Raw genomic sequence first — 24,729 nt, 5'->3', positions numbered from 1 at the left:
GAGAAGAGAAGAGAAGAGAAGAGAAGAGAAGAGAAGAGAAGAGAAGAGAAGAGAAGAGAAGAGAAGAGTATTAACCAGGTTGGAAAAGACCCTTTGAGATCATCAAGTCCAACCCATCACCAAACACCATCTAGTAAACTAAATCATGGCACCAAGTGCCTTGTTCAGTCTCTTCTTAAACATCTCCAGTGAGGGTGACTCCACCACCTCCCTGGGCAGCCCATTCCGATGGCAAATCACTCTTTCTGTGAAGAACTTCTTCATAACATCCAGCCTAAACCTCCCCTGGTGCAGCTTGAGATTGTTTCCTCTTGTTCTGGTGCTGGTTGCCTGGGAGAAGAGACCAACCCCCACCAGGCTAAAACCTCCCTTCAGGTAGTTGTAGGACAGCAATAAGGTCTCCTCTGAGCCTCCTCCTGGATATTATAGAAAAGATAATTGATTCAAATCCATTTGAGGCTCAAAGTATACAGTGTTCTTCAAGCAGGTCTTAGATTTTATAATTATTATTTTGGGCTATTATTTTCCAGAATTTAGTGGCATCCAGGTGACCATATGTACTCACCATCTTAAAGGCAACAGCATTTAAACTGTCTCCAAAGAAAGGATTTTTGGATCCTTTTAACAAGCACAGTAAAATCATATCTGATTGTTAACTACTTAGGAGAGAATAAACCCCAGTAGTCATGGAGTAACCTAATTGTCTTCCTCTTACTATGCAGAAAGTAGAAGTTTGAGTTTTTGGGTCTTTGAGTTGAAAGATTAACTCTTCATTTCTCTGCAGTTAAGATTCTGCTATGGACATCAGCAGGGGTGTCTGCAAAGCATCTTCCAACACCCTTAACATCATTAGTACTGTCCATTTGGATATTTTAGGAGCCAAAGATGGGAAAGGTCCCATCACTAAAAGAAGCCTGACAAATGGTTGTGGCCACATGATATACTGCATATAGAAACAAGGCAGTATTGTCTGTTTCTCTGTTGGTTTGTTATTGCTGGGACCCACATGGATGAGCAATTTGCTCTATTCAGCCTCCATCCAGGAGATCAGAGCACACTGGAAGTGTGGTAAGAGAGAGGTGTCACTGAGATGGAGACTGCCTAGCAGAGGTAAGGTCAAATAACAGTATGATGCTCATCAGCACAGTGAAGAATGTGTTGTGTGTGTATGGAAAAACAGATTAGACAAATGAGAAGGTCTACTAGTAAGCTGCTGTAAAAGAACTGTTTGGGGAGAAAGGGAAGTGTTCATATGACACCACAAAACCTGTGGCTTAGCAAACCAGAAACATTAGTGCTTTGGTTCTTACAGCAAAACTCATTTGGACAGAATGGGGAAGGACAAAACAGAGGCATAGATGAATTTGGAGAAAATGTGATGGGAAATACAGCCATGAATCTGAGAGGTGTCAGGAGACAATTGGGTGGATGCAGTCAGGGGAATCCAGTGCTGTCATTTTAGGCAATTTCAACTACCAGACTAGAAAATTCATGGTAATAGCACTAAGAAAAGATGCTTATTCTTGGATGCCAAATCAAACATTTTTTATATATACCTTTCTGGATGAAAAAGAATTATAAAAAGCTCACTGAGGCCTAGTAAGTGGAAATTATTTCAGTATAACAAGTTCTATATAGATTATTTATATCATAGTTATATAGAGATGCTGGAACTGCTAGACCAGAGTTGGTTAATGGTCACTCCATCTCCCACTTCCTGCTTTCTTTTCCCCTGCAAGTGTTTAAGAGAAAGTTGTAAATTTCACCAATGTATTTAATTTTCTAGTAATGCTGTGTCACCTCAACTGATTATCAGCATGCTTATGAAGTACATAAGAACTGACAGCCCTGGTGGTTTACCCTACACATAGAGATAATTATTTGTGAACAGACTCTGACTAAATCTTATATGGTTTCCTAACGAAGATTTGATAACATCAAGCAGCCAGGCATTTTGGAGACTAAATGTTGCACAAAAGGGGATTTCCTGTTTGAGTCTCACTCTTGTTTTACAAATCCCTGCATAACTCATCATCATACATGATCAGTTTACACAGTAACAGGTTTTCTTGTCTTCTTTTTAAAGGTTACATCATCATCTTTTTATTTGTTTTATTTTGCTTCTTCTTTTGTCTCACCCTCCACTCCTAGAGTATCTTTCTTTTTTTATGAGACTGAATTCTTATGGTATCCCTTTCTTATGCATATCAGTATGGTATTATTCATATACACATCAGACACTTTTAGCACCTAGACACTGCAAATGATTGTTTGGGTGGAACAAAATAGTCAGTATGTGCTCTTATAGACACATACAAGAATAGTTTAAGATTGTTCTCAGGGTTGTTTTTTGTTGGTTTTGTTTTGTTTTCCTTATAATTCTTTGAGTCTGCTGTATGGTTTTGGTTTTGTTTGTTTGTTTTGAGACCAGACAGTATTTAATGACATTAGACTGTTTTCAGCATTATTCTTTATCCTCTTCAAACACATTGGTGGGCCTGTAATTGATTGCTCTGTTACAAGCTGTCTACAGTAATGGCTTAAATTACTGGCTTTTTTCAAGTGCAGCTAACTCAGAAAATGCACTGAGCAGATGAATTTTAAACCATCCTTTCTAGCACAAGAAATTCAAATGACCACTACTAAAGAAAATAAATCAATATGTGGGAAATCAGGTGTGAATCTATTTTTCTACAGAGTAAGAGGATGTATAACTGTTGTTTAAACCATTTGACCAAGCAAGGGATCCATTTCAAAACTAAGTCCAACCAGCCCGAAGAAGTAGAAAAGCAGCTGTATCTTCACATTCTGAACTCCCTGGGGGTGATGGGTTCAGGGACAGGCTTAGAGCTAGATGCTGGAATTATTTACCTTGTGGACAGCCTCTTGGGTCATACAGAAGGCTTCTCGAGGTATGTTTAAGGAATTTGATAGATTATGTAGGAAAAAAATTAGAGAGGCAAAGGCCCAGCTGGAAGTGAAGCTGGCCACCTCTCTGAAAGACAATAGAAAGCATTTTTACAAATACATTAACACTAAAAAGAAAGGCAGGAAGAACCTGCACTCCTTATTGGACCTGGAGGGGAACACTGTGACTGAAGACGAGGAAAAGGCTGAGGTCCTGAACACCTTCTTTGCCTCAATTTTTAACAGCAAGGCAGGAGTTCAGGACGAGTGGCCTCCTGAGCTGGGCGATGGGGTCGGGGAGCAGTGTAATGCCCCGGTAATCCATGAGGAATTAGTTTGGGACCTGCTGAGCCACTTGGATACTCACAAGTCCATGGGACCGGATGGGATCCATCCTAGGGTGCTGAGAGAGCTGGCAGATGAGCTGGCCAAGCCGCTCTCCACCATTTTCCTCCAGTCCTGGCTCACCGGTGAGGTCCCAGGTGACTGGAAACTGGCCAGTGTGGTCCCCATCCACAAGAAGGGTCAGATGGAGGAACCTGGAAACTACAGGCCAGTCAGCCTGACATCAGTGCCAGGGAAAATGATGGAGCAGATTATCCTGGCAGCAATAACTTCACACCTGAAGGATGGCTAAGGGCTTGGGTCCAGCCAACATGGATTTAGGAAGGGCAGGTCCTGTCTCTCCAACCTGATCTCCTTCTATGATCAGGTGACCCGTCTGGTGGATGTGGGGAGGCCTGTGGATGTGGTCTACCTGGACTTCAGCAAGGCCTTTGACACCGTCCCCCACAGCAAACTGCTGTCTAAGCTGTCAGCTCGTGGCTTGGACCGCAACACTCTGTGCTGGGTTAGGAACTGGCTGGAGGGCCAAGCCCAGAGAGTGGTGGTGAATGGTGCCACATCCAGCTGGTGGCCAGTCACCAGTGGCATCCCCCAGGGATCAGTGCTGGGCCCCATCCTCTTTAACATCTTCATTGATGATCTGGATGAGGGGATTGAGACAGTCATCAGTAAATTTGCAAATAACACCAAGTTAGGAGCAGATGTTGGTCAGTTAGAAGGTGGAAGGGCTCTGCAGAGGGACCTCGACCGACTGGACAGATGGGCAGAGTCCAACGGGATGTCATTCAACAAGTCCAAGTGCCGAGTGCTGCACTTTGGCCACGGCAACCCCATGCAGAGCTACAGGCTGGGGTCGGAGTGGCTGGAGAGCTCCCAAACAGAGAGGGACCTGGGGGTGCTGATTGACAGCTGCCTAAACATGAGACAGCAGTGTGCCCAGGTGGCCAAGAGGCCCAGTGGCATCCTGGCCTGCATCAGGAATAGTGTGGCCAGCAGGAGCAGGGAAGTCATTGTGCCCCTGTACTCTGCATTGGTTAGGCTGCACCTTGAGTACTGTGTCCAGTTCTGGGCCCCTCAGTTTAAGAAGGACATTGAGACACTTGAACGTGTCCAGAGAAGGGCAACAAGGCTGGTGAGAGGCCTTGAGCACAAGCCCTATGAGGAGAGGCTGAGGGAGCTGGGATTGTTTAGCCTGGAGAAGAGGAGGCTCAGGGGTGACCTCATTGCCCTCTACAACTACCTGAAAGGTGGTTGTAGCCAGGAAGGGGTTGGTCTCTTCTCCCAGGCAACCAGCACCAGAACAAGGGGACACAGTCTCAAGCTGCACCAGAGGAAGTTTAGGCTGGAGGTGAGGAGAAAGTTCTTCACTGAGAGAGTCATTAGTCACTGGAACGAGCTGCCCAGGGAGGTGGTGGAGTCGCCATCCCTGGAGGTGTTCAAGAGGAGATTGGACGTGGCACTTGGTGCCATGGTCTAGTCATGAGGTCTGTGGTGACAGGTTGGACTCGATGATCCTCAAGGTCTCTTCCAACCTTTGTGATACTGTGATACTGTGATAGAACTAGCTGCCTGTTCAAGTAACCTGAGCCAATCTAGCTCAGCCTGCCTCAGGAAAACACACAATGCTTCTTCCAGCAGTGCCCAGTGGATATGAGTAAGTTCATATTTAAGTAACATGATCAACACTGAAAGATAGTATTAAAGCCGACTGACTATATGGTTCCAGATTTGTAATGCAAACAGAGGTTTTCTTTGCAGTAAGGATATGTGCATCAAATGCACTTGAAACTAAACAAAATGGAAAATACCTAGTCTGAGAAAAGTTATAAGATAGGACATAATCATTAAGTCCATAATCAGCCAAAGCAGAAACATAACAGGGAACTGTAATAGGGAAATAATTTTCCTGAAGATGTACAGGCCAGCTTTAGGATGGTGCAAGTGCATGCAAATTGGTATTTATGGATCCTGCTACAAAACAAGATTTATCCCATTAGAGGGAAATCCACTTATTTACTATACAAAGCAAGGGAGTCGCACCTCCAGTGTAGTTTGGTGCAGAAGTAATTCTGAAAAAGTGGAAAGTGGAGGCTTTCCAGCTTGTATTGATAGTAGAGGAGAAAGTCTGGGGTGTATTAGTGCATCACAGGAAGATAATGAGCCAGCAAAATGATGCATCTCTGAAAAAAAGGCTAATATAAACAAATGAGCCTCAGGTAGCTATATCCAATACAGGAAGGTAGTGTCTGAAGCACAAGTGAGAATTCACTGCTTCCTACGGAGACAGCCACTTTCAAGGAAAATGTATGTAAAGTAAAGCAGCTGCAGAAAAGTAGAGGAGGAGGGAAGATTTCTTTCATCTGGCAAAAGCTTGAGCAATATGATTGCTGTCTACAAATAGATGTTGGGCAGTATCGCATCTGAAACAACAGGGGTTTGGCCGTGATAACTGAAGAAGCTCCTTTCATTTCTCTGTTCTGCACTAACACTCTGCAGCAATGGAGTGAACTGTTAGGAGAAGCAGTGACACAGGACTGTATAGCTTCTAAAACCAAGAACTGTTTTGTCATTCAAGAGCAGTTTATCATAACCTTGTTTTCACCTCTTTCTCCCATATCCTCAGTTTCTCCTGTATCTTTCTCCAATCACAGCTCACTGTCTCTGTGACTCGTGGCCTGGCTGTCCCGTTCACCTTTACTCACATCATGTTATTCCTGCTGGAGGTGCCATGCCAGTTCTAACCCAAACAGTTCTGATGGCTTCCAGAATTGCAAGCACCTTCCCTTTCAGTGTTCTTTACCTGTTTTCACAAATGTTTACTGTCACACCTTAAAAACCACTGCTGGCAGCCTAGTCTATAGAAGTTCCTAACCCTGATTTTGGAGGGCCAAATATATTTGCCAGTGCTGCAGAATGAGTGCTTCAAGCAGCTTTCGGACTGCTTCTGGACATGTTTTGTGGGCCATCAACACTTAGGCAGGTGCCACCCTTGGTTGCCAGTGAGGGAGCCCAGGCTATGGCACCAGTGGGACTTTCCAAGGAGCAGGTGGGCCCAGTAGTAACCACATACTGGGAGAATGTGGAGGGCTCCAGAGATGCTGTCTGGACAAGTAGCTGCAAGCTCCTCACAGCATTGAGCCAACAGTGAGCAAGGTGCAAAGACTGGAAAGGGAGCTCTGTGCGTCTTTCCTGGCAGAGATAGGGGTGTAGGACCTCCAGGATAATGGTAAGGTGGCCTAAACAGAAATTCATATTATCATGGTTGCAAATAACCATTGCTGATTGGGTTCACAATTCTTTGTGCCTTACTAGGGCTTGGAGCTTTTTGCAAAGGAAATGTCCTTACACAGAAACTCCCTTCTGAAACAAGTACAGATAACAGACTGTGTGGACAGACTGGATCAGTGGTTATGCCATTCCCTCTATTAGAATCTTGATTTATACCCTATATTTAGCATCACATAATCTTTAACCATTTGTTAAAGTATTCCTTTCACACTGCCCAAGCCACTTCACTCTGTCTTTGTTTATTTACTTACTTATTTTCCAATTCCTACCTTCCCTTAAAAAAATATGAGGCAATCATGCCTGGGATGTTGACTTCTGGTCTCTCACACATTAATGTGTAGGAGAAGGGTGTTTTCGGATAGCTTTGGAAGGTTATGCTTGGTCTCTGACTTAGAAAAGAATGTAAACACCTTGTAACTGAAGGAAGAAATTTGGTAGAATTTGGTTGGATGTGTTAAAATATTGTTTTGTTGTTTTAATCTATTGTATGCCTTAATTACATGCATGCCAGTAGAAAATAACCAAGTAAGATGTGACACATGTGCCTTCTGATAGAGTATGTAACCTTGCTGTATAACGTAATAAATATCTTTGCCTGCTTACATCTTGTCCTGGAAGTTGTGCTCAGGGTGACCTAACACCCATACTACAACATTAATGTCCTGAGTGGTTTGTCTTCATCTGTGTGACCACAGACTTCTCATTGAAGGGAACTGCTAGAAAAGCTTTCCCTCTCTTTGCAGAAGGCAGTATCATCTTTACATCGTATTTGTTCATTAGTTAGCACAAGTCCTGGAAGAATTTCTTGACTGATGACTTCAGCAGTCGTGGTGAAACCATACAGGCTACATCTATAACTGGTGTATTAAGGGCGCCTGGGACCACTCTCTGGTACTGATGCCAGCTGCTACAGAGTGGAACGAAGCCTAGCAATTAACCTCTTCTATTCTGCCAAACAAGATGGCTGTGTCAAGCTGCCGATAGGCAGAATGGTCTGCTCTAGCTCTTCCTGGGAATTATTATGAAGAGCATTATCTGGCCTAAGCCAAATTTGTGCCAAGGATCATTTAAACAGTTTTATGCTACAGGCAGCTGCAGTCCAGAGCTGAGGTTCATTCACTGTCATTATGCAGTCTGCTATTTGCTAGAACAACTGAATACATCTTTGAAGACTGAACCTGTTGCTTGTTCTTACCTACATGATGCTGTAAAGCGCAGGAAGTTCTCTATACCAACATTCTCCTCGAATCCTTCAGGAAATGGGATACTTGTCTAATCCGTATCTGTGGCTGATCCTGCCCTTGCTGCTGCAGAACAATGGTGCCTATCCACCTCAGACCATTGCTAAGAGGTCTTCCTAGGGTTGCTGAATGCTGTTCTTGGTACAGTATACACCACTTGCAAATATGATGAATGCTTTGTACAAAACCTTCTTTCAAACATAAGTGTTTTTTTGTTTTGGATTGTATCTTCATTCTATCAAAACAGGAGTAGGGATGTCTTCTTATGGTTTGCCCTTTCTCAGCACAAATACTGTGGAGGCATATTATATTAAAGACTGATGTTGTACAATTGGTAGCAGCTGAAGAGAGTCATCTGTTCTGACTCAGTGTGTTTTTCACATCCTCACTGCCCTTTAGAGCACAGTGCCAGCGTGCAGTGCTAAGGTCAAGAACATGCTGTTCTGCAGCACTGAAGCTATGCCTCTGGGTGACTGTCTTGTGCTCTGGGTGACTGTCCTAGTTCAACACCTATCCTTGTATAAAGATATTTTGTTGGCTAGATTTTCTTATGAGCTCTAATTCCCTCAGATTTTGATCCTAAAATCTTTTGTCAAAAGGAGCAAGGCTATGTCTTTAGAAAAGGACCTATGTGTGACATGTATAATAAGCATGTTTCTTTTAAACACTCAATTCCTTTTGTACCGGCACCTAGATACTCTTGCTTTTTGACAAACATATCCATTCCTTCTGAATCCTTGCTTCATATAAAGTCCCTTGATATCCTGCTGTTTACTCTGTTGAAAGTAAAATGCTTATCAAGTACTTTTAGTACTATTCTAGTACATGTGGCATTATTCCTTGTCATTGGTATTACACTTCACTTGCTTTTCAGCTAATCTCTCATCTAGTAGCAGAAGTCCATGGAGATAAAACCTCTTTTTATCTACCTGCAACCAGCTCTGTGCTAAAATTTCTACTTTGGCAGAGAAGGTGGATTGTTTGGTTTTTTTTTCTCTTCCCCCCCCCCCCCCCCCCCCCCTTGTATTATCATAACAAAATGCTCTTACTAAGGCACAGGGTTTCAACAGAGAGAAAACTAACACCTGGTTGCTTGCCTAGGCAAGTGCCTATGCCCACTGGTACAAATCAGAATTAAGTCTAGTGCATCAAAGTTGTTCTCTTTCCCACACTGGGACAGCAATATCCTACTCACCAGTATACTCCAGATGATAACATATTACAGTATTTACAGCACCAGCATCCTCTGCTGCTGCCACTTGCACTCTAAACTCCTTGTCCAGAAGCCAGCCAAGCCTGTTCTATCACTCATGATACGTTGTTTCATCACCCTCCTTTGCTATGTTCAACACAGAAAGCATGTGTACTCTCCCTTCTTTCCATATATAAAGGCTCCCTAAGTTTCACTATGAGTCACCTGTGAATTTGGTCTGTAGAGATGCTGGACCTGCTTTACCAAGAGGCAAGTTATCCAGTGTCACCTCTTAAACATTAATATGATATTTTGTCAGGAAGTTATTGGAACTAAACAGAGAAGTGTAATTTGTTTTCTGGCATTGTAGACTGAGAGGAGGTGGAAGGTGCCTTGGAGAGGGAAGGGGGAAGATAGTATGAATCTATTACATTTTATTCCTGAAAGGCACTGCAAATCACTTCTAACTACCCACAGCATATTTCCATTTGTGTGAAGAAGTGGTGCTGGCCAGCAGGGAGGGTGGTTGCAAAGCTTCAAGACAGGTTCCCTGGGCTGTACTCAGGCAAGATGTGAAGCCACTGAGTTACTATCAGGATTATTCTATTCTTAGCATGCCAGCGTGTGTTCAACCCCCACATACCACTATCTAAATATAGTCCCTACTGAGGGACAGATGCTGCCAAGCTGCATCTGACCCCCTCCTTGCTTGCATTCTATTCCAAAAAGCTAGGCTGTATTCACCCAAGACATGTCCAATAATCAGCATGTCCTTTTGTCTCCTTAGAGCTTTACTGTAGAGTTGTACTGTACTGTGAAAGCCTGATTTGAGCCCTGAACTTCACTGGCCTCTCCTAGCACTGGCTTTTCCTTAAAGGTTTTTATTTCATCCTTTCTTCCTCATTTGTTGCCTTCACCCTTTTCCTTTGTTTTTTGTTTTCCTCTTCTGCTTCTGCACTTCCCCTCCTATTTCATTCAACATGGTCAGTGATAGGAAGAGAGCAAAGTAATGAAAGAAAATATGCACATGGATGTGTATGTACCTAGGTGCTGCAGATACCCAAACCTCTCTGCCATGAACTTTTTTTTGTCACAGCAGAAGTCCCACCAAAAAGGCAATGAGATAGACCATCTTGCAAATAACTGATTTGTATTTACAGTAGTTAAATCAATAATGCCCTGAAACTGGGATTCCCTAAACAGGGCATTCCTGCCGTGTGAGCCAATGTGAGCCACAGAGGAGTGTGTTCACTGAAGCACAGAGTGGAAAGCGTAACAGGCAGCTGGTTACAAGAGGCTCAGAGAATTTGTGGAGTTTGCCCCCTGAAAGGAGAGGTCAGTCGTCACATTATGTGATAGAAGGTTGGAAGGTGTAATCAGCAAGGGCTAGGTCTGGGGCTAGCCCCGACTACTTATCAGAGTGCCTCAGTGCTGCCCCTCACTTGCATAAGAAAGTTTTTCAACGATCTGCTACAGGAAGCAAAGAGGATTCTTTCTGAAATGCCACTTTTCCCATGCTTTCCCATCTCTTCAGAACAACTTCTGTGTGATACCTTTCAACCTGTCTGCAACCTAAGCAGAAGCTCCCTGTTAGTGACACTTCATGTGGGTCACTTGGTGCCCAGGAGATGGCATCTTTTGGACATGAGGAGCAAACGGCTGAGCCTACGGGCAGCCTGACCTTCAAAGTGGGCAGCTAGCCTGGCTTTCTGACTGGACAACTACCCTGGCCTGAGCCCTCAAAGGCTCCATGCTGCCCTTGCTGTGAGCCAGTCATGTAGGCTATGGGTTGTCATTAAAAGTCTCCACAGAACCGTGCTTGCAGTTATATAAAAACTAGCAGGCTTATGCTGTTCTCTGTCCAGAGGCTTTTCAACCTCCAGCACACTGCACCCTGCTGTCATGGTTGTGGATTGAGTCCTGTCCTTTCTGCACACCATTGTACTTTCCTCCTCCTCTCCCTGCACAATCCTCTTCTGTTTTTAACCCCTTTGCTTTCCTTCCTGACAAATGCAGTGGGTAAGGGTTTGTCAAATTGTTCAAATGAAGCTGTGAATAGTTTGTTTCCCTTTGCTCCTGGGCAGCAGATTCATAAACTTCCAGGGAGCGGTTTATAAAAACGGGGGGAGACTGACAGGAACATTTATGTGGATTTTTTTCAGACTCTGTATGTCTCTTCCTATGCTGGAAGAGGCCTGGTTGTATTTTCCCAAAGTCCCCTCCCAGATTATGGAACTAGTTTGAAGACTTCTTCAACAGCACTGAAGTAACTATAGCTGCTTTAGTGTGTGGGCCTTCTGCCAGTAGAATCTGAGCATAGACCAAGCCAGAGCCAGCATCTTTGCTAACTACAAAAGATGAACATTGCCTGCTCATGTTGTTTAGCCAGCATGGGGCAGCTGGCATCCCACCAGCTTACTCTGATCTAAAGGTGCCTGAAGCAGCAGCAGGCAGTGTAGTGAGCACAGTCTGACCCTCCCTGCCTGGGAATTCCAAACACTTGCCTTCGAAGTCCTGCAGTACTGTGGGCCCAGAGGACTGCAGGAAGCTTACTGGGTCTGCTCTGAATGGCCACCAGTCCACATCCAGTTGATTTCAATGAACATGGAGGAGTACGATGGGATGTCAGGAATGCTCTGAGCACCTGTTGAAAGCCTTTATCCCCTAATCCCCTCACTCTGTAATTGGGAGAGACACTCAGCGTGTTCCCATCCAGCACTGTGCCCCAAGCATTTGGTCATGGAGCAGCAGTTGGCCTTTTGTGGAATACCAGAAGGAGACCCTCCTTCTAACATCTCTTCAACTTCCTGTCTAATTTAGCTGCTGTGTAGGTAGGCAGGACTGGGAAATGTGTCTGCTATCTCTTCTCAGTTAACAGCTGCACCTTGAGGGAGTGTTGGGAAGCAGCATTTATACTGTTACAGCAGAAAAGTGGTTCTTCAGCAGTGGTTCATTACAGACCCACACATTCTCTTTCCAGGCTTATATTAACAAGGAGGGAGATAAAGGACTAAAACGACAGAGTCTGATGGATGTGGCAGCTGAGATGAGCCAGTCCTTATTTTAAGCCGGAGAGGCTAGAGAGTGATAAAATGTCAGTGACCATACAAACAACTTGGACATAGCTCTCCTCTTTCCATCTGCTTCCCCAACACCTCTCAGTCCTGTTGACAGGCTGACCTGGGAGGAGCGCCGCTGTTGCCTGCTCAACACGAGTCAGCAGGGCTGAGCCCTTGGCCGTACACACACATGGGTTCAGAGGGTCCTGACGACAGCCAGCCATGACATGGGATCTCCTCAGGGATCCAGTTTTCTTCTTTCCTGATCTCCTCCTGCCCCTACAGGAACAGTGACAGGGCAGCAATCCTCTCACATCCACTTTTTTGAGTAGCTGCTATGGGAGTGCAAGCAAAGTGGCAAAATAGCTTGTGCAATTTTACAGCTGAGTCTGGTTGCTTGAGCAGCAAGGCTCTAAGATATGGCAGAAAATGTCCTGCTGCTTTATTACTTCTCTGCAGGGATCTGCCAAAGTTTGTTCACTTCACCCTGTATTAAACAGCTCTGCACTGATTTGTCTCTTGCTTAACTGCAAGATCTGAAGAAATACTCTAGAAGCACCTGATTTGCCCTGACCCAGTGTTTTTGCACAGCTATTATTTTATGTGCAAAATGAGTACCTTATGCCAAGCTGTCCTACAAGATCATTCCATTGCTTGCCCGTATGGGACAGGTCTCCTTGGTTTTGAGCTGAGTGGGCAGTTGGTTTGCAAGGTTCAGTGAGAACTAGGAACTCCAGAGACAGTCTCTGTTCTCAGATATAGCAATGCATACCCTGCACAGCTCCTGTTACGGCAGAAGATTTGAACCAAGTTTACACTTGTGTAATAGGACACCATATGGCCTGATGCTAATGTCTAGAAATACATTGGCCAAAGCTCTTAGAGCAGGAAGGCTTGACAGTAGGAAGTGCCTTGGAGCCACCATCTTTTCCCAGTGTAAGCTTCCCCGTGGATGGTACCTGCACAGACTCTGCATGAGTCTGGGATCATAGCAAGGAAGCATAGTAGGGGTGTATGGAAGGCACACAGCCATGTACAGGGATAGTCTGGAAAAAGTTTCTGTTCCCTCCCTGAAACACAGACTCCCTAAACAACTTAAGAAGACAGGGAACAAGTGAAGAGCATATAGATGTTCTTGAGGATTTCACCTACTCTGAAGGACTCTAATTGGTGATCAGATCAGACCTATGCTCAGCAGAGTGACTCCTAGAATTAAGAGGAATACTGAGACCAAAAGGCATACCTAGGGCTCACATAAGAAGGCTGGTCCTCCACCCAAGCACAGTAGGCCTAGGCCTAATTTTATTCTGTCAGGGACAGAGCAATAGAAGGGGCACAGGATGCAAGTAACAGAACCAAATAGCTGCTGTTCTTCCCTTCATCCCTATTCTCTCTCTTCTGCTTTTCCAGATCAGAAAGAGAAGCAAAGCATGCCGTGGAGGCCTGTGGGAAAATGATGTGCTAGTATCTATCAATGGGAAGTCATGTGCTGGCCTCTCCCATGCTACTGCCATGCAGATCATCGATTCCTCCAATGGCATGCTCAACATCCATGTGAAAAGGTAACCTTCTCCCAAGCACTAGTGCTGTGGCAGTGCAAGCAGCAGGGCAGAGTCATTCAGCTATCCACACCTAGCAGAAAGAAGGCTGGCAGGAAGCCTTCAGTTCATCTGTAGTTCGGGATGTATTAGGAGGACTTTCCCATGGCTAACACATGGCCATCCAAAAGTTTTGCATCCTCTGGGCTGCTCTCCAGAGTGTCTGGCCCTGGGGCTGAATCATAGAATCAATAAGTTGGAAAAGACCTCAGAGATCATCAAGTCCAACCTACCACCCAACACCTCATGACTAACTAAACCATGGCTTCAAGTGCCACATCCAATCCCCTCTTGAACACCTCCAGAGGTGGTGACTCCACCACCTCCCTGGGCAGCCCATTCCTATGGCAAACAACTCTTTCTGTGAAGAACTTTCTCCTCACCTCGAGCCTCAAGTTGTCTCTTCTTGTTCTGGTGCTGGTTGCCTGGGAGAAGAGACCAACCCCCACCTGCCTACAACCTCCCTTCAGGTAGTTGTAGAGAGCAATAAGGTCTCCCCTCGGCCTCCTCTTCTCCAGGCTAAACACCCCCAGCTCCCTTAGCCTCTCCTCACAGGGCCTGACCTAGTCCTCACTGCCACTCAGGCTGGAGGGCTATGCTGCAAAGAATGAACAATTTAGGCTCTAAGCAAGCAGATGCCATGGGGCAGTTTATCTTGGTAATTAACAGAGACACCAGTTCATTCTGGGTAAATAACTTCTATAGAAATGGATTTGACTACATATTGGATAATTGAGCCAAGACAAGATTACCTGAATATTACAACAGGACACCACTGTAGTCTGTTGGGGTGTGAATTGAATTCCACAAACATGTGTAGCTGAACCTGCTTTCAAAGGAAGCAGTAACTCTGGTAGTCACTAGTACAGTGGGATACTGGAGACTGGGCTCAAATTTAAGCACAAAAAGTGGTCCCAGTAACTTATCTGGTTCTAGCTGTGCTACGCTAGCTCAGCACCACAGTGCATGCTGGATAAGGTCCAAGCTGTAAATTAATTATATAAAGATAAAGGCCACACAACTGTGTGAGGTCTCAGCTAGTTCACACTAATGCCAAAAGAGCAGTCACCCTCAAGAAATAAGGCCCTGGTGAAGGAGGCTGGGAAATGTGATTTTCTACAGTCCTGAAAAGACAGAACACTGTGGGCAGTGGGGAGGGAGAGCCACTCTGATTGCTGGCATTTGTAAAGCTGGGACAGAGACAGGCAGTGCTCAGAGAAGGAAAGCCTGAATGTGTAGGATTTTCCCTCTGGCTTTAGGGAAAACACTGGCGCCTTCTGATGTGCTCACTCTATACCCTAGCTGTGATTAAATGAGATGAGTGAGCCTTGCACAAGCTGTCCAGAATAGCTCCTGGTCCTTTGCCAAGGCCTTATCTCACCCCATAGGAGCCTATCTGCAGCCAACAGGTGCCTGGGCAAATTCCAGTGGTCCAAAATCAGCAGACTTTGAATTAGCAAAATGACAAAGGCAGGCTTCTTGTAGCTTTCTAGGAGCCAACATCCAATGATTTAGAAATAACGTAACCTTCATCTTAGAGTAGAGAAGAACTCATCAAGTATTGCTTTCTGGTCACACCTCTATTCCCACTTCAAACCTATGTTCCCATAGAAAACACTAATCAGTCCCATCCAGAAAGGAGAGGTAGCTTGCTGCCTCTGGAGTATGCAAGGTCATATATGTACTTCTGTGTGTGCAGGATGTGTGTGTTAGGAGAACTTGTGACCTGATGGTGCAGAAAACTGGCTTACAAGCAGTAATGCTTTTCAGTTATCTAGTTGAGTGTTTAAAGAAGAGGAAAGACTCTTTTGCTTTGCTCCCCAGTGAGAGTTCATAACAGCAAATATTAAAAGAATATACTGTCAGAGAAATTGTCACACTCTTAGCTTCCACAAAGGTTTGCAGTTGACTGACTGTAAAATTTTTCACAGTTCATAATTAAGATTCAAGTCATGAATTCCACAACTTCACAAAAGCAATCCTGCCTGCCTTGCTTCCCAGTATGCATACTCAGAAGGCAAATACTTAGGGCTTCTTTATAATTCTAACAAGCCCCAGTGATTCTAGTAATGGAAAGAAGTACCCTTCCCTGTCTGTGCCATCTGGAGTCAAACTGCCATTGAAATCCAGACTCTTGAGGAGAGAGAGGACAGGCTGGTTCTTTTCTCATCAGCACAGCCAATTCTTCCTCCCTTTGGCAGTCAGCAATGGGGCTGAGTGTCCCAGTCTGCCCTGCCCCTACTCCAGTAATTTTTCCAGCTAGCTTACCAGCAAGAAGTTGCTATGTCTACACCAAAGGTAAATGACAGCATGGATTAGGCTGGCTAGCATGACTGCAGCATGGCTATCAACACCCATGCACTGGTAGCTAGGTTACAAAGCAGTCCCAAAGTGAGTAGGCCATACACAAGGGTGAACCCCTACCACAGAATAACCAACCTGCCCCCAGAAACCATTTAGGCCTTTTTCTCTTATGTATTTGTTATTTACTCCCACATAGAAGTCAGGGCAAACAAACAGCATGAACTTTGTTTGGAGCCCACTCTGAATAAAGCAGTTTGGGGGTGCAGTCCCAGCTGCAAGAGCAGCTGGAGTGTTGTGGGGTAGCTGAGGTACCCAGCCTCCTCTGGCAAGTGACTGTCCTAAGGAATGCTTGCTGTTGAAGCATTCACCTCTGCAGAAGAAATGCCTGGGGAGTTGATTAAGCTATCTGGGTACACTTTCATGCTCTCAGGGAATTCTGATTTACAAGTGTTTAACACCTGGTTTTCAGTCCTGAAGCAGAAAATCAGGATGAAAGCATGTAGCTGATGTCAGACATGAGTCTGCTCTTGGTGTCTGCACTTCAGGTGCACAGGACAGACACCCGAAACACTGGCTTCTCTCACATGTCAGTTTCTTTTCAGCTCAGCCCCAACAATTAGACCTCACCCACCACTTTCCTTCTGTCCACAGGATAGTTGGTGGGGCCCAGACTGGCCCATGGCTCGAGCGATCCCCTTCTCCAGGGCAGCGAGTGCTCTCCCCACCATCCCCACTCAGCCCGGCAGCACAGTTACTCAGCTCTGAAGCAGCAGGAGCCTCATCCACTGCAAAGCCCTCACAGCCACGAAGGTCACAGAGGCACTTGGAGAGCCTCACCTCCCCACCAGACAGTGAAGCCTACTATGGAGAGACAGACAGTGATGCTGACAACGTGGCCCAGGAGAAGCACCGCCGGGCTCGCAAGAAAAGCCCACGCTCCCCGCCTGACAGCATCAACAGCAAGGCGGATGTGCCTCAGGATGAGGTGTCCCTGTCCGAACAGAGTGGCTATGAGAGCATGCCGGAGGCTGCCACGCAGGGAGCCAAGGTGGCCAGCTCTGGTGGGGTGGCCAAGAGGGAGATCGTCTGCCTGCCTGGCAGCCGCACAGACACTCCATTCTCTGAGAGTGAGGGACAGCTGCAGCCACCATCAACAGAGGGACGGGAGCCTTCTCCAGAGGCAATGCTACTGCCCCATGCCACCAAGGCTATCTTAGCAGAACGCCATCTCATCCCCATGGTGGGGCCAGTGGAGCACCCAATTGATGAAGACCTAACCACTTCATACACAGAGAAAGCCAAGCAGGCCAGTAAGTCCTCTGCACTCTGCCACTTACCCATGACCCTTCCTATGCTGGATCTCCTTCCAAAAGCCTAACTCCTGCAAATGTTGAGTTAGCTCCTCTAGCTTGGGAAGAAGCAGAGTCAAGTCAGACCTGCAGGGACTGGGGCCTCCTCTTGCAGCTTTGTCACTGGTATCTGCCTCACCTAAGATGAAACAGATGAGGGAAAGGGTCTGAGACCTAGGAGTCACACTCAGCTGTGCTCTAGCACATATGCTGAAAACAGTGGAAGTCATAGAATCACAGAATGGTTTGGCTGGAAGGGACAAGCCCTATGAGGAGAGGCTGAGGGAGCTGGGATTGTTTAGCCTGGAGAAGAGGAGGCTCAGGGGTGACCTCATTGCCCTCTACAACTACCTGAGGGGTGGTTGTGGCCGGGAGGGGGTTGGTCTCTTCTCCCAGGCAACCAGCACCAGAACAAGGGGACACAGTCTCAAGCTGCACCAGGGGAGGTTTAGACTCGAGGTGAGGAGGAAGTTCTTCACCGAGCGAGTCATTCGTCATTGGAACGGGTTGCCCAGGGAGGTGGTGGAATCATCGTCCCTGGAGGCATTCAAGAGGAGATTGGATGTGGCACTTGGTGCCATGGTCTAGTCATGGGGTCTGTGTTGATAGGTTGGACTCAATGATCCTCGAGGTCCTTTCCAACCTAAGTTATACTGTGATACTGTGATACTGTGACATTGAAGATCATCTAATTCTATTCCCCCTGCCACAGGCAGGGACACCTTCTGCTAGACTAGTGTGCCCAAACCTGTCCACCCTGGCCTTGAACACTTCCAGGGAGGGGACATCCACAACTTCTCAGGGCAACCTGTTCCAGTTTCTCACCACCCTCACAGTAAGGAATTTGTCATTGGTTGTTTCAACACTGATTGCTTCAACACTTGGGGCTGAGGACTCAGGGAAAATTACAATGTTAGGAAGGAAGTTAAGGGTTCAGTTTCCCAGGCCTAGCCTTTCAAACATCTTACAACAGCTCAGTTTGCACATTAGCTATCTGTGTCCAAACACTGTGTGCTTATTCCAAGGACCTCCTGAGGAGTCCCCTGTTCAGTTCAGCCCTCCATGTGCACACAGGAATGTAATATTGCACACAATTAAGTACTAAGTAGACATAATTTTCAGTCAGCATAGAGTGTTGTCAGTAGCTCATTTAATTCTCTCACCCTGTCAGGTTCAGGATGGGAATTGTCTGCATCGACTTTCAGAGGATGTTTTCTGTGTGGGCACTTACTCTAGCATGGGTGTCCAAGTCTGGCAGCAGCTGGTGAGCTGTGGTAGAATTCATGGGTTTTAAATACTGTCAGTGGAGACCTGCCAGCATGGACAGGAACAATCCTTGTAGTAGGATCTTTACTAGTCAAGACCTTTCCAAATGGAACAAAATACTGAAAACAAATACTACAATACATGGATGAAGGACCTCAAGTGAACTTAATTGTGAGTATCTTTCCTGGTGTCTTACACATGAAGTATTTCAAACCCAAACATGAAGGCAGAACAAGATGATGCCTGATTTCACAGTTGCAATCTACCCAATAATATTAAAAATGAGGCAATCAAAAACTTATATTTCATGTGAGTACCCTGGTGTGCAGCACAATTTGCTAATGTACACTTCTCTGAGCCTAGCAATAAAGCAGGTTTTCAAGGTGGTTTAGCTAGGGGACAGAATGGGCAATGGAATCACTGAAAGGTTACTAAATGGAATCAGAAATAAAGCTCACAAATTTTAACTTCTGATTTTCTGCTCCAAATGCTAGACCTTTTCCCCCAAGACAGATTATGTTGCAAGGCAATTGTTAAGCCTATCTTTCCTTTGGGCTAAACATTCCTTTATCTATTCCTTTATCTGCCCAAAGGATCCTATAGAGGTGAGTTTCAAATCTAGGCTGCTTCTGTCAGGCAGAGCACTGTCTTAATATTTTGCTCTGTATTGAGAGGACAGACTCACCTGGGTCCCTCATGTCTGGTTTTGCTGGGCAATACAACTGACCTGGTGCCTTGTACTATTTCTTTCTAGTCTTTAGCACTCACTTTCCTTAGGCCAGCAAAGAAAGTAGCAATTTCAGCCTCCCTGAGGATAAAGCTATTTTTTCCCCCTTTGAATAATGTACAAGCATGAAGTGAATGTCAAGAAAGGCATGTTCAGCTGCTCCCTGCCACCTGATAGTCCTAGCTGTGGATGAGCAATTGCTACTTATCTTCATGGAGAGTGTCAGTACAGAAGGCTCACAGGAAAGCCATGCATTTAATGCAGAGCATTTATGAAGGCAAAATAATATCCCATGGCAGAAGATGATGCAACTCTATTGACAGCTAGAGGATGGGTTCCCAGAAGCACTGCAGACTGAAATAATATTTTATTCTCCTATTACCTATCCACTGCTCACCCTACTTCTGGTTTATGTTTGGCCATGGGTGTCCTCATGGAAGAGTTACTCTGACATGGATGGCAACTCATATAGCCAGACTGGCCTTTTCTGGAGTTAGGAATCTTGGTGGTAAACGTGAAGGTAAAAATCTAGGTCCTGATCATGCTGAAGTATAGCAGCCAGTAAACCAAAAGTCACGACCAGCACCCAGTATCTCTGTGAAAGACAGAAGCAAGGAAGGAAGAGGTTTGGAAGATGTTCATTATGTTGTGAACAGAGTTAAGGAGCACCTACACCTGAAATAGACACAGGAGGATGTAGGACTGCTGATCTGCATTGGCTTCATGAGGAAGCTGCCTGCAGAGAAGTATCAGCATGAGAGGCATGTGGTACAACATCTCTTGCCAGAAAGATGTAGCCTTGGCAAGGATGTTTTGGCTTGCATCAGTTCACCTCCTACCAATGTTCCTGGCTTCTTCTGAGCCACCAGAGTCTAAACCTCTGTTTCTCTGCCTTTCCTTAGCAATGCCCACAGCACAGTAGCTGTTTACACATGGATCTGAGGCTCATGTATTCCAACCAGAGAATTGCTTACAGCAGACCAGAGCAGACTTCCTTTTCCTGAAAGAACTGTCTTCTCTTTATTTTATCTTGCAACTGGCATACTTGTGCCTGTAAAGCAGAGGTAGTTTTTCCATTCCATCAGCTCATATTGTCGCCACACTCACGCAAGAGAGACAACGGAATATGTTGCGACATGTACTGTTCCTGTTTAGCAGGTCTCATAGGAGAGTGTCCTCTCCTAATGGCTTCAATGTGGGCCCACTGAGGGGAAAAATAGAATTTAATCTCCCTCCTGTCTACATTTTCAAGCAGTTTTACAAATGATTTCTTGGTTTCCTTGGGCATTTTCTCCAGGGCTGATATGTGAGCCTGTTTTGCTCAGTGGGGCAGGAGAACAGCCAGCAAATAGGGACTGTGCTGTATTTTAAATGAACACAAGAGCATTTATACTTGTGACTAGCTAATATTTTGTTTTGTTTCCTTCCCACTAAAAAGGTAACTTGCTCTCTTTAAAGAAGTGATTAATCCCTGGGAAAACTGGAGATCTTTAGGGCCTCAGTTCATCATCAGTGTAAAGGGCCAAGGCACATCCCTTCCTGAGATATTTCTGGCCTGCTTGGACAGTGCAGAAAGACAGGAAGGCATAACAAGACAGAAAATACAAATACAAAATCAGAGTGACTGTCAGGACGTTAATCGAAAGCAGGAGCTTGTGGCAGGGACATAGTATAGTTGTCACAAGAAGTTGGTACTGAGGTTCTTTGGTTCCCTATGGTTCTCCTCTCAACCCAACCTCTGGCTACATCTGTATCCAGGTCTGCCTCTCCTCAGCCACCTGTGCTTTCTGAGGTGCACTGTATTTTCACCCCTGTCCTAAATCTCCTCCCAGAGACAATGGCTTTCTCACAACTGGAAATAGCAATTGCTCACAGATACCAGGACAGCAGTCTAGTCCTAAATTGCAATCACACTGTAGGAATTTGTGTCAGTGCAAGAAGTGCTTTAAAATATCTCAATTTAAACTTATCCACTAGACTATTTTTAGTTCCTAGGACTCAAGAGGCTCTCCATGTATGGTAGGGGAAGGGAAAGAAAAATGGGTGGGGAAATTTCCTCCTCTGCTTTATATGGACCACACCACATTCCATATCAGAAAAGGAAATCCTAGTTGTTTATAGCGGATGTACAGCAGCATCACTTGACAAGATAGGATGCTTATAAATAAGTGGCCTATTCATCAGAGGGTAATACAGATTACCGCTTCTAAGGGTGACTGCAGTCACGTTTCTCTGCAGAGGGGGTGAGTGCAGCAAGCCATCTATTACAATTGGTAAGGCCACAAGAGCTGTGAGCAAGATAAAGAACCTGAATGGCAGTTTGAACTTGCTGCACCACATTTTTTACTTGGCCTTCAGCTTTGACAGTTGTGACGCTAATGATCACAGTTACTGGGTTTACAATTCACTGCAGTCTAGAAGACTAAAAGGTATAGGATAGTAGTCGATTGTCCCCATCCTACCCGCTTTAAAGTAGACCAGGAAAGCATTCTACACAGACTAGGAGATTAAAATTAATTGCCTGAACTACTGGTTTTACAGGAAGACTGTTCCTAGCCGTATGAAGCAATGCTGATTAACTTTGCCACTCAGTGAGCAGCTGATCACTAGGAAAACAGGGACAACAGGCTCTATGGCTGAATTGTGGATGGAGAGTCTTGATCTCACTTTAGCATGCAGTAAACAGGAAAATGCCTCCACTTGGGAAATTAACCAGTATATACAAGTCTAGTCATATGCCTTTGCTTAAGAATATCCCACTTAATAACACTCAGTTTTGAACTCTCTGTATCTTGGAAGGCATTTACTAAAGAAGACCACAGTGAGATAAACACTCTGCATCCAGAGTCTTGCTCCTCTGGTATGGCTCGAGTATGGCATTTGAGCTTGTGCTTTCAGTTTGTTCTTCTATCAAAAGCACAGAGGCGGTATTTTCAGGCTGATGTATTAGTTGTTAGGGCAGAAGACAGAGATTATAAAATAGTGTTGTCTGTCGTGGCCAGTGTGGGTGAATTTTCCCTTCTTTCTTGACCCATTTCAGAAAGTGTCACAAGTAATCTGCTGTCTTCCTCAAGCACTTTTACTTCCAGCATTGTTCCCTCAGGCATCGCTCTTGTCCAATATTTCAGTGCAGGTGCTGCAGGTTTCAGTACTGGAAGTACAGCTGACGGAGCTCTGCTCTTCTTCACATTTGTACCTCACTGCTATCCTACTGCCCCAGAGCTTGACAGAGACATGGATTTGGCAGAACGTATGTTAGCTGCATATAGTATTCTCTGTGATCTTAGTATTTGAAGCTCTTTGGAGGAAAGCTGTATGGAATCCCCAAAATGAAAAACTATAGACTTTCTTTTGTCCTAGTATTTCCATCACATGGGATACCATTTTGAGATCTTTTTTAAACAGTTACTCAAACATAATAACTCTTTGTTATTATTGTCAGTGCAGGATCTATGACTTTGGGCCACAGTTCTTCAGCCACGATCAACGGTCATTCATCATCCTGGAGCAATTCTCTTCTGAGCTCAGGCTTTCATGGCCCTTGCAGGGCCCAGCTAATGATTTTTCAGAATATACTGCCACACATGTTAACACAGTCTGTCCTTGCACATGTACTTCTGGCATGATTTAGGATGTGTAAAACTCATGGGGAACAATGGGATTAAGCCAAAGTTCTGCCAATAATTCAGATCTCAAGGTAATTAGAGCAATAACCACATTGAAACAACTATACATATCATAGAATCAATCACGGAATCATAGATTCATAGAATGGTTGAGGTTAGAAGGGATCTTAAAGATCATCTAGTTCCACCCTCCTTGCAATGAACAGGGACACCTTCCACTAGTTCAGATTGCTCAAGGCTCCATCCAAACTGGCCTTGAACACTTCCAGGGAAGGAACATCCACAACTTCCCTGGACAACCTGTTCCAGTATCTCATCACCCTCATTGTAATTAATTTCTTTCCAATACCCAGTCTAAATCTATCTTATTCCATCTTAAAGACATTACCCTTGTCCTTATACTACAAGCCCTTCTAAAAAGTCCCTTCCTGGTGTTCTTGTACGCTTCCTTCAGGCCTACGAAAGTGGAAGTGATGGGAGAGGGAGAGACATAAAAGGACTTTGACAATGGGTAACTAAACAACAGTCATTGCTCAACTGAGTAAGAAAGTTACAGCTACAAAGGAGAAAACTGTCAATTTGACAACTGTTCTTCATTTTCATTTAAATCCATTGTAAGAAAGGAGATCAGTTTGTTGTGAAATCTGTGAAGGTTCACTGTCATCAGTGTATCTATTGCTTGTGTTAACCAAGAACTCACCCCCTTGTATAAAAGAAATAGGAGAAGGAACAGGGACAAGTAGATCCAGCATATCCTACTACACTGACTATACCAAAAGGCTGAATCATATTCTCTGTAGAGATGAAAAGTAAGGAATTAGCAAAAATTGTATCGGAATGGTTCTCAGGCCTTGCTAAATACCATGGAATAACAGGAAGGGTCTCAGGGGAAGAGACCAAGAATAGCACCCTTCTTACAGACACAGGCTCGGGGGATAAGAAGAAAAAGATAATGTATAGCTTCAGCTGGGGGAATGAAGTAGTTCTTTTGAGCACACTTTGGAAAACTAACATAGGCTAATAAAAACTAGAGAAAGAGATACTGTGTGACCTATTTGGTAAGATAAAACTTTGTGGCTAGAGAAGCAAGGTGGACACAAGCTTCTGCAAGATATCTGATAGTGTTCCACATGACTTTTTCAACGAGAGAAATATGGATGAGAGGGGACTACTGTAAGGTGACTGCACAATTAGCTAAGAATAGAGCAGAAAACATAACTATTAATGGCTCATGATATCAGATTAGCTAACTGGCTAAGTTGGTAGTAGTGCTTCACTGGGCTTCTGAATTTAACAGGACTACCTCTATATTTTCACCCACAGAACTTTAAATGCTAACATATGTCAATCAAATGTCCTCTCCACCTTAATGGTACATGACTGGTGGGACAGATTATTAAAAATCCCAACCCTCCTCCCTTCTGTCAGTGGATCTTGTTCTCTGGCAGAATCTAGACTTAACAAGCAGTATCTGTTCTGGGGGACCCCACAGCCCCCACATTGCTACTCTTAAGAAGTGGGACCTGTCTGGGACACCTTGCAGCTTTTCTGTTTTTTCTTCTCACAGAAATCCAGGTATGTGGGGGACATGGGCAAGGGAGTGGGTTACCTGGATTAAGGAGCTCAAAAGTGTTCCTAGGTACATGACTGTTGTCACCCTGTCTGCTTTTTCAACTGCAAATTCCTGATAGCTTTTTGCATATTTTGGTGTGGCGTTTTTTAATGATTTTTTAAAAATAAAATCTCAAGTGTGTTGTACCCAGGAAGCAGTAACAGGAAATAGCAGTAACACCACTTTCAATGGGTGACCTGAGGATTCAGCAGAGT

At 44.8% G+C, this 24,729-nt stretch overlaps 2 protein-coding genes across 2 annotated transcripts in view; one reads left to right on the top strand and one right to left on the bottom strand.

Moving 5' to 3' along the window:
* Positions 1 to 24,729, bottom strand: part of SEC24C (SEC24 homolog C, COPII coat complex component) — an 85,945-nt gene that overhangs the window by 39,668 nt on the left and 21,548 nt on the right. The window lies entirely within an intron of this gene.
* Positions 1 to 24,729, top strand: part of SYNPO2L (synaptopodin 2 like) — a 40,448-nt gene that overhangs the window by 1,954 nt on the left and 13,765 nt on the right. Inside the window, 2 exon segments of the mRNA XM_068139807.1 lie at positions 13,443 to 13,594; positions 16,586 to 17,244. Of these exon segments, the coding sequence (XP_067995908.1) occupies positions 13,443 to 13,594; positions 16,586 to 17,244 (811 nt within the window).

Source organism: Melanerpes formicivorus, unplaced genomic scaffold, assembly GCF_026170545.1.
Source record: "Melanerpes formicivorus ecotype bairdi unplaced genomic scaffold, bMelFor1.0.p_v2 SCAF_6, whole genome shotgun sequence".
Lineage (NCBI taxonomy): Eukaryota > Metazoa > Chordata > Aves > Piciformes > Picidae > Melanerpes > Melanerpes formicivorus.
Note: the sequence above shows the minus strand (reverse complement) of the source record. Positions and strands in the feature narration are given on the sequence as shown.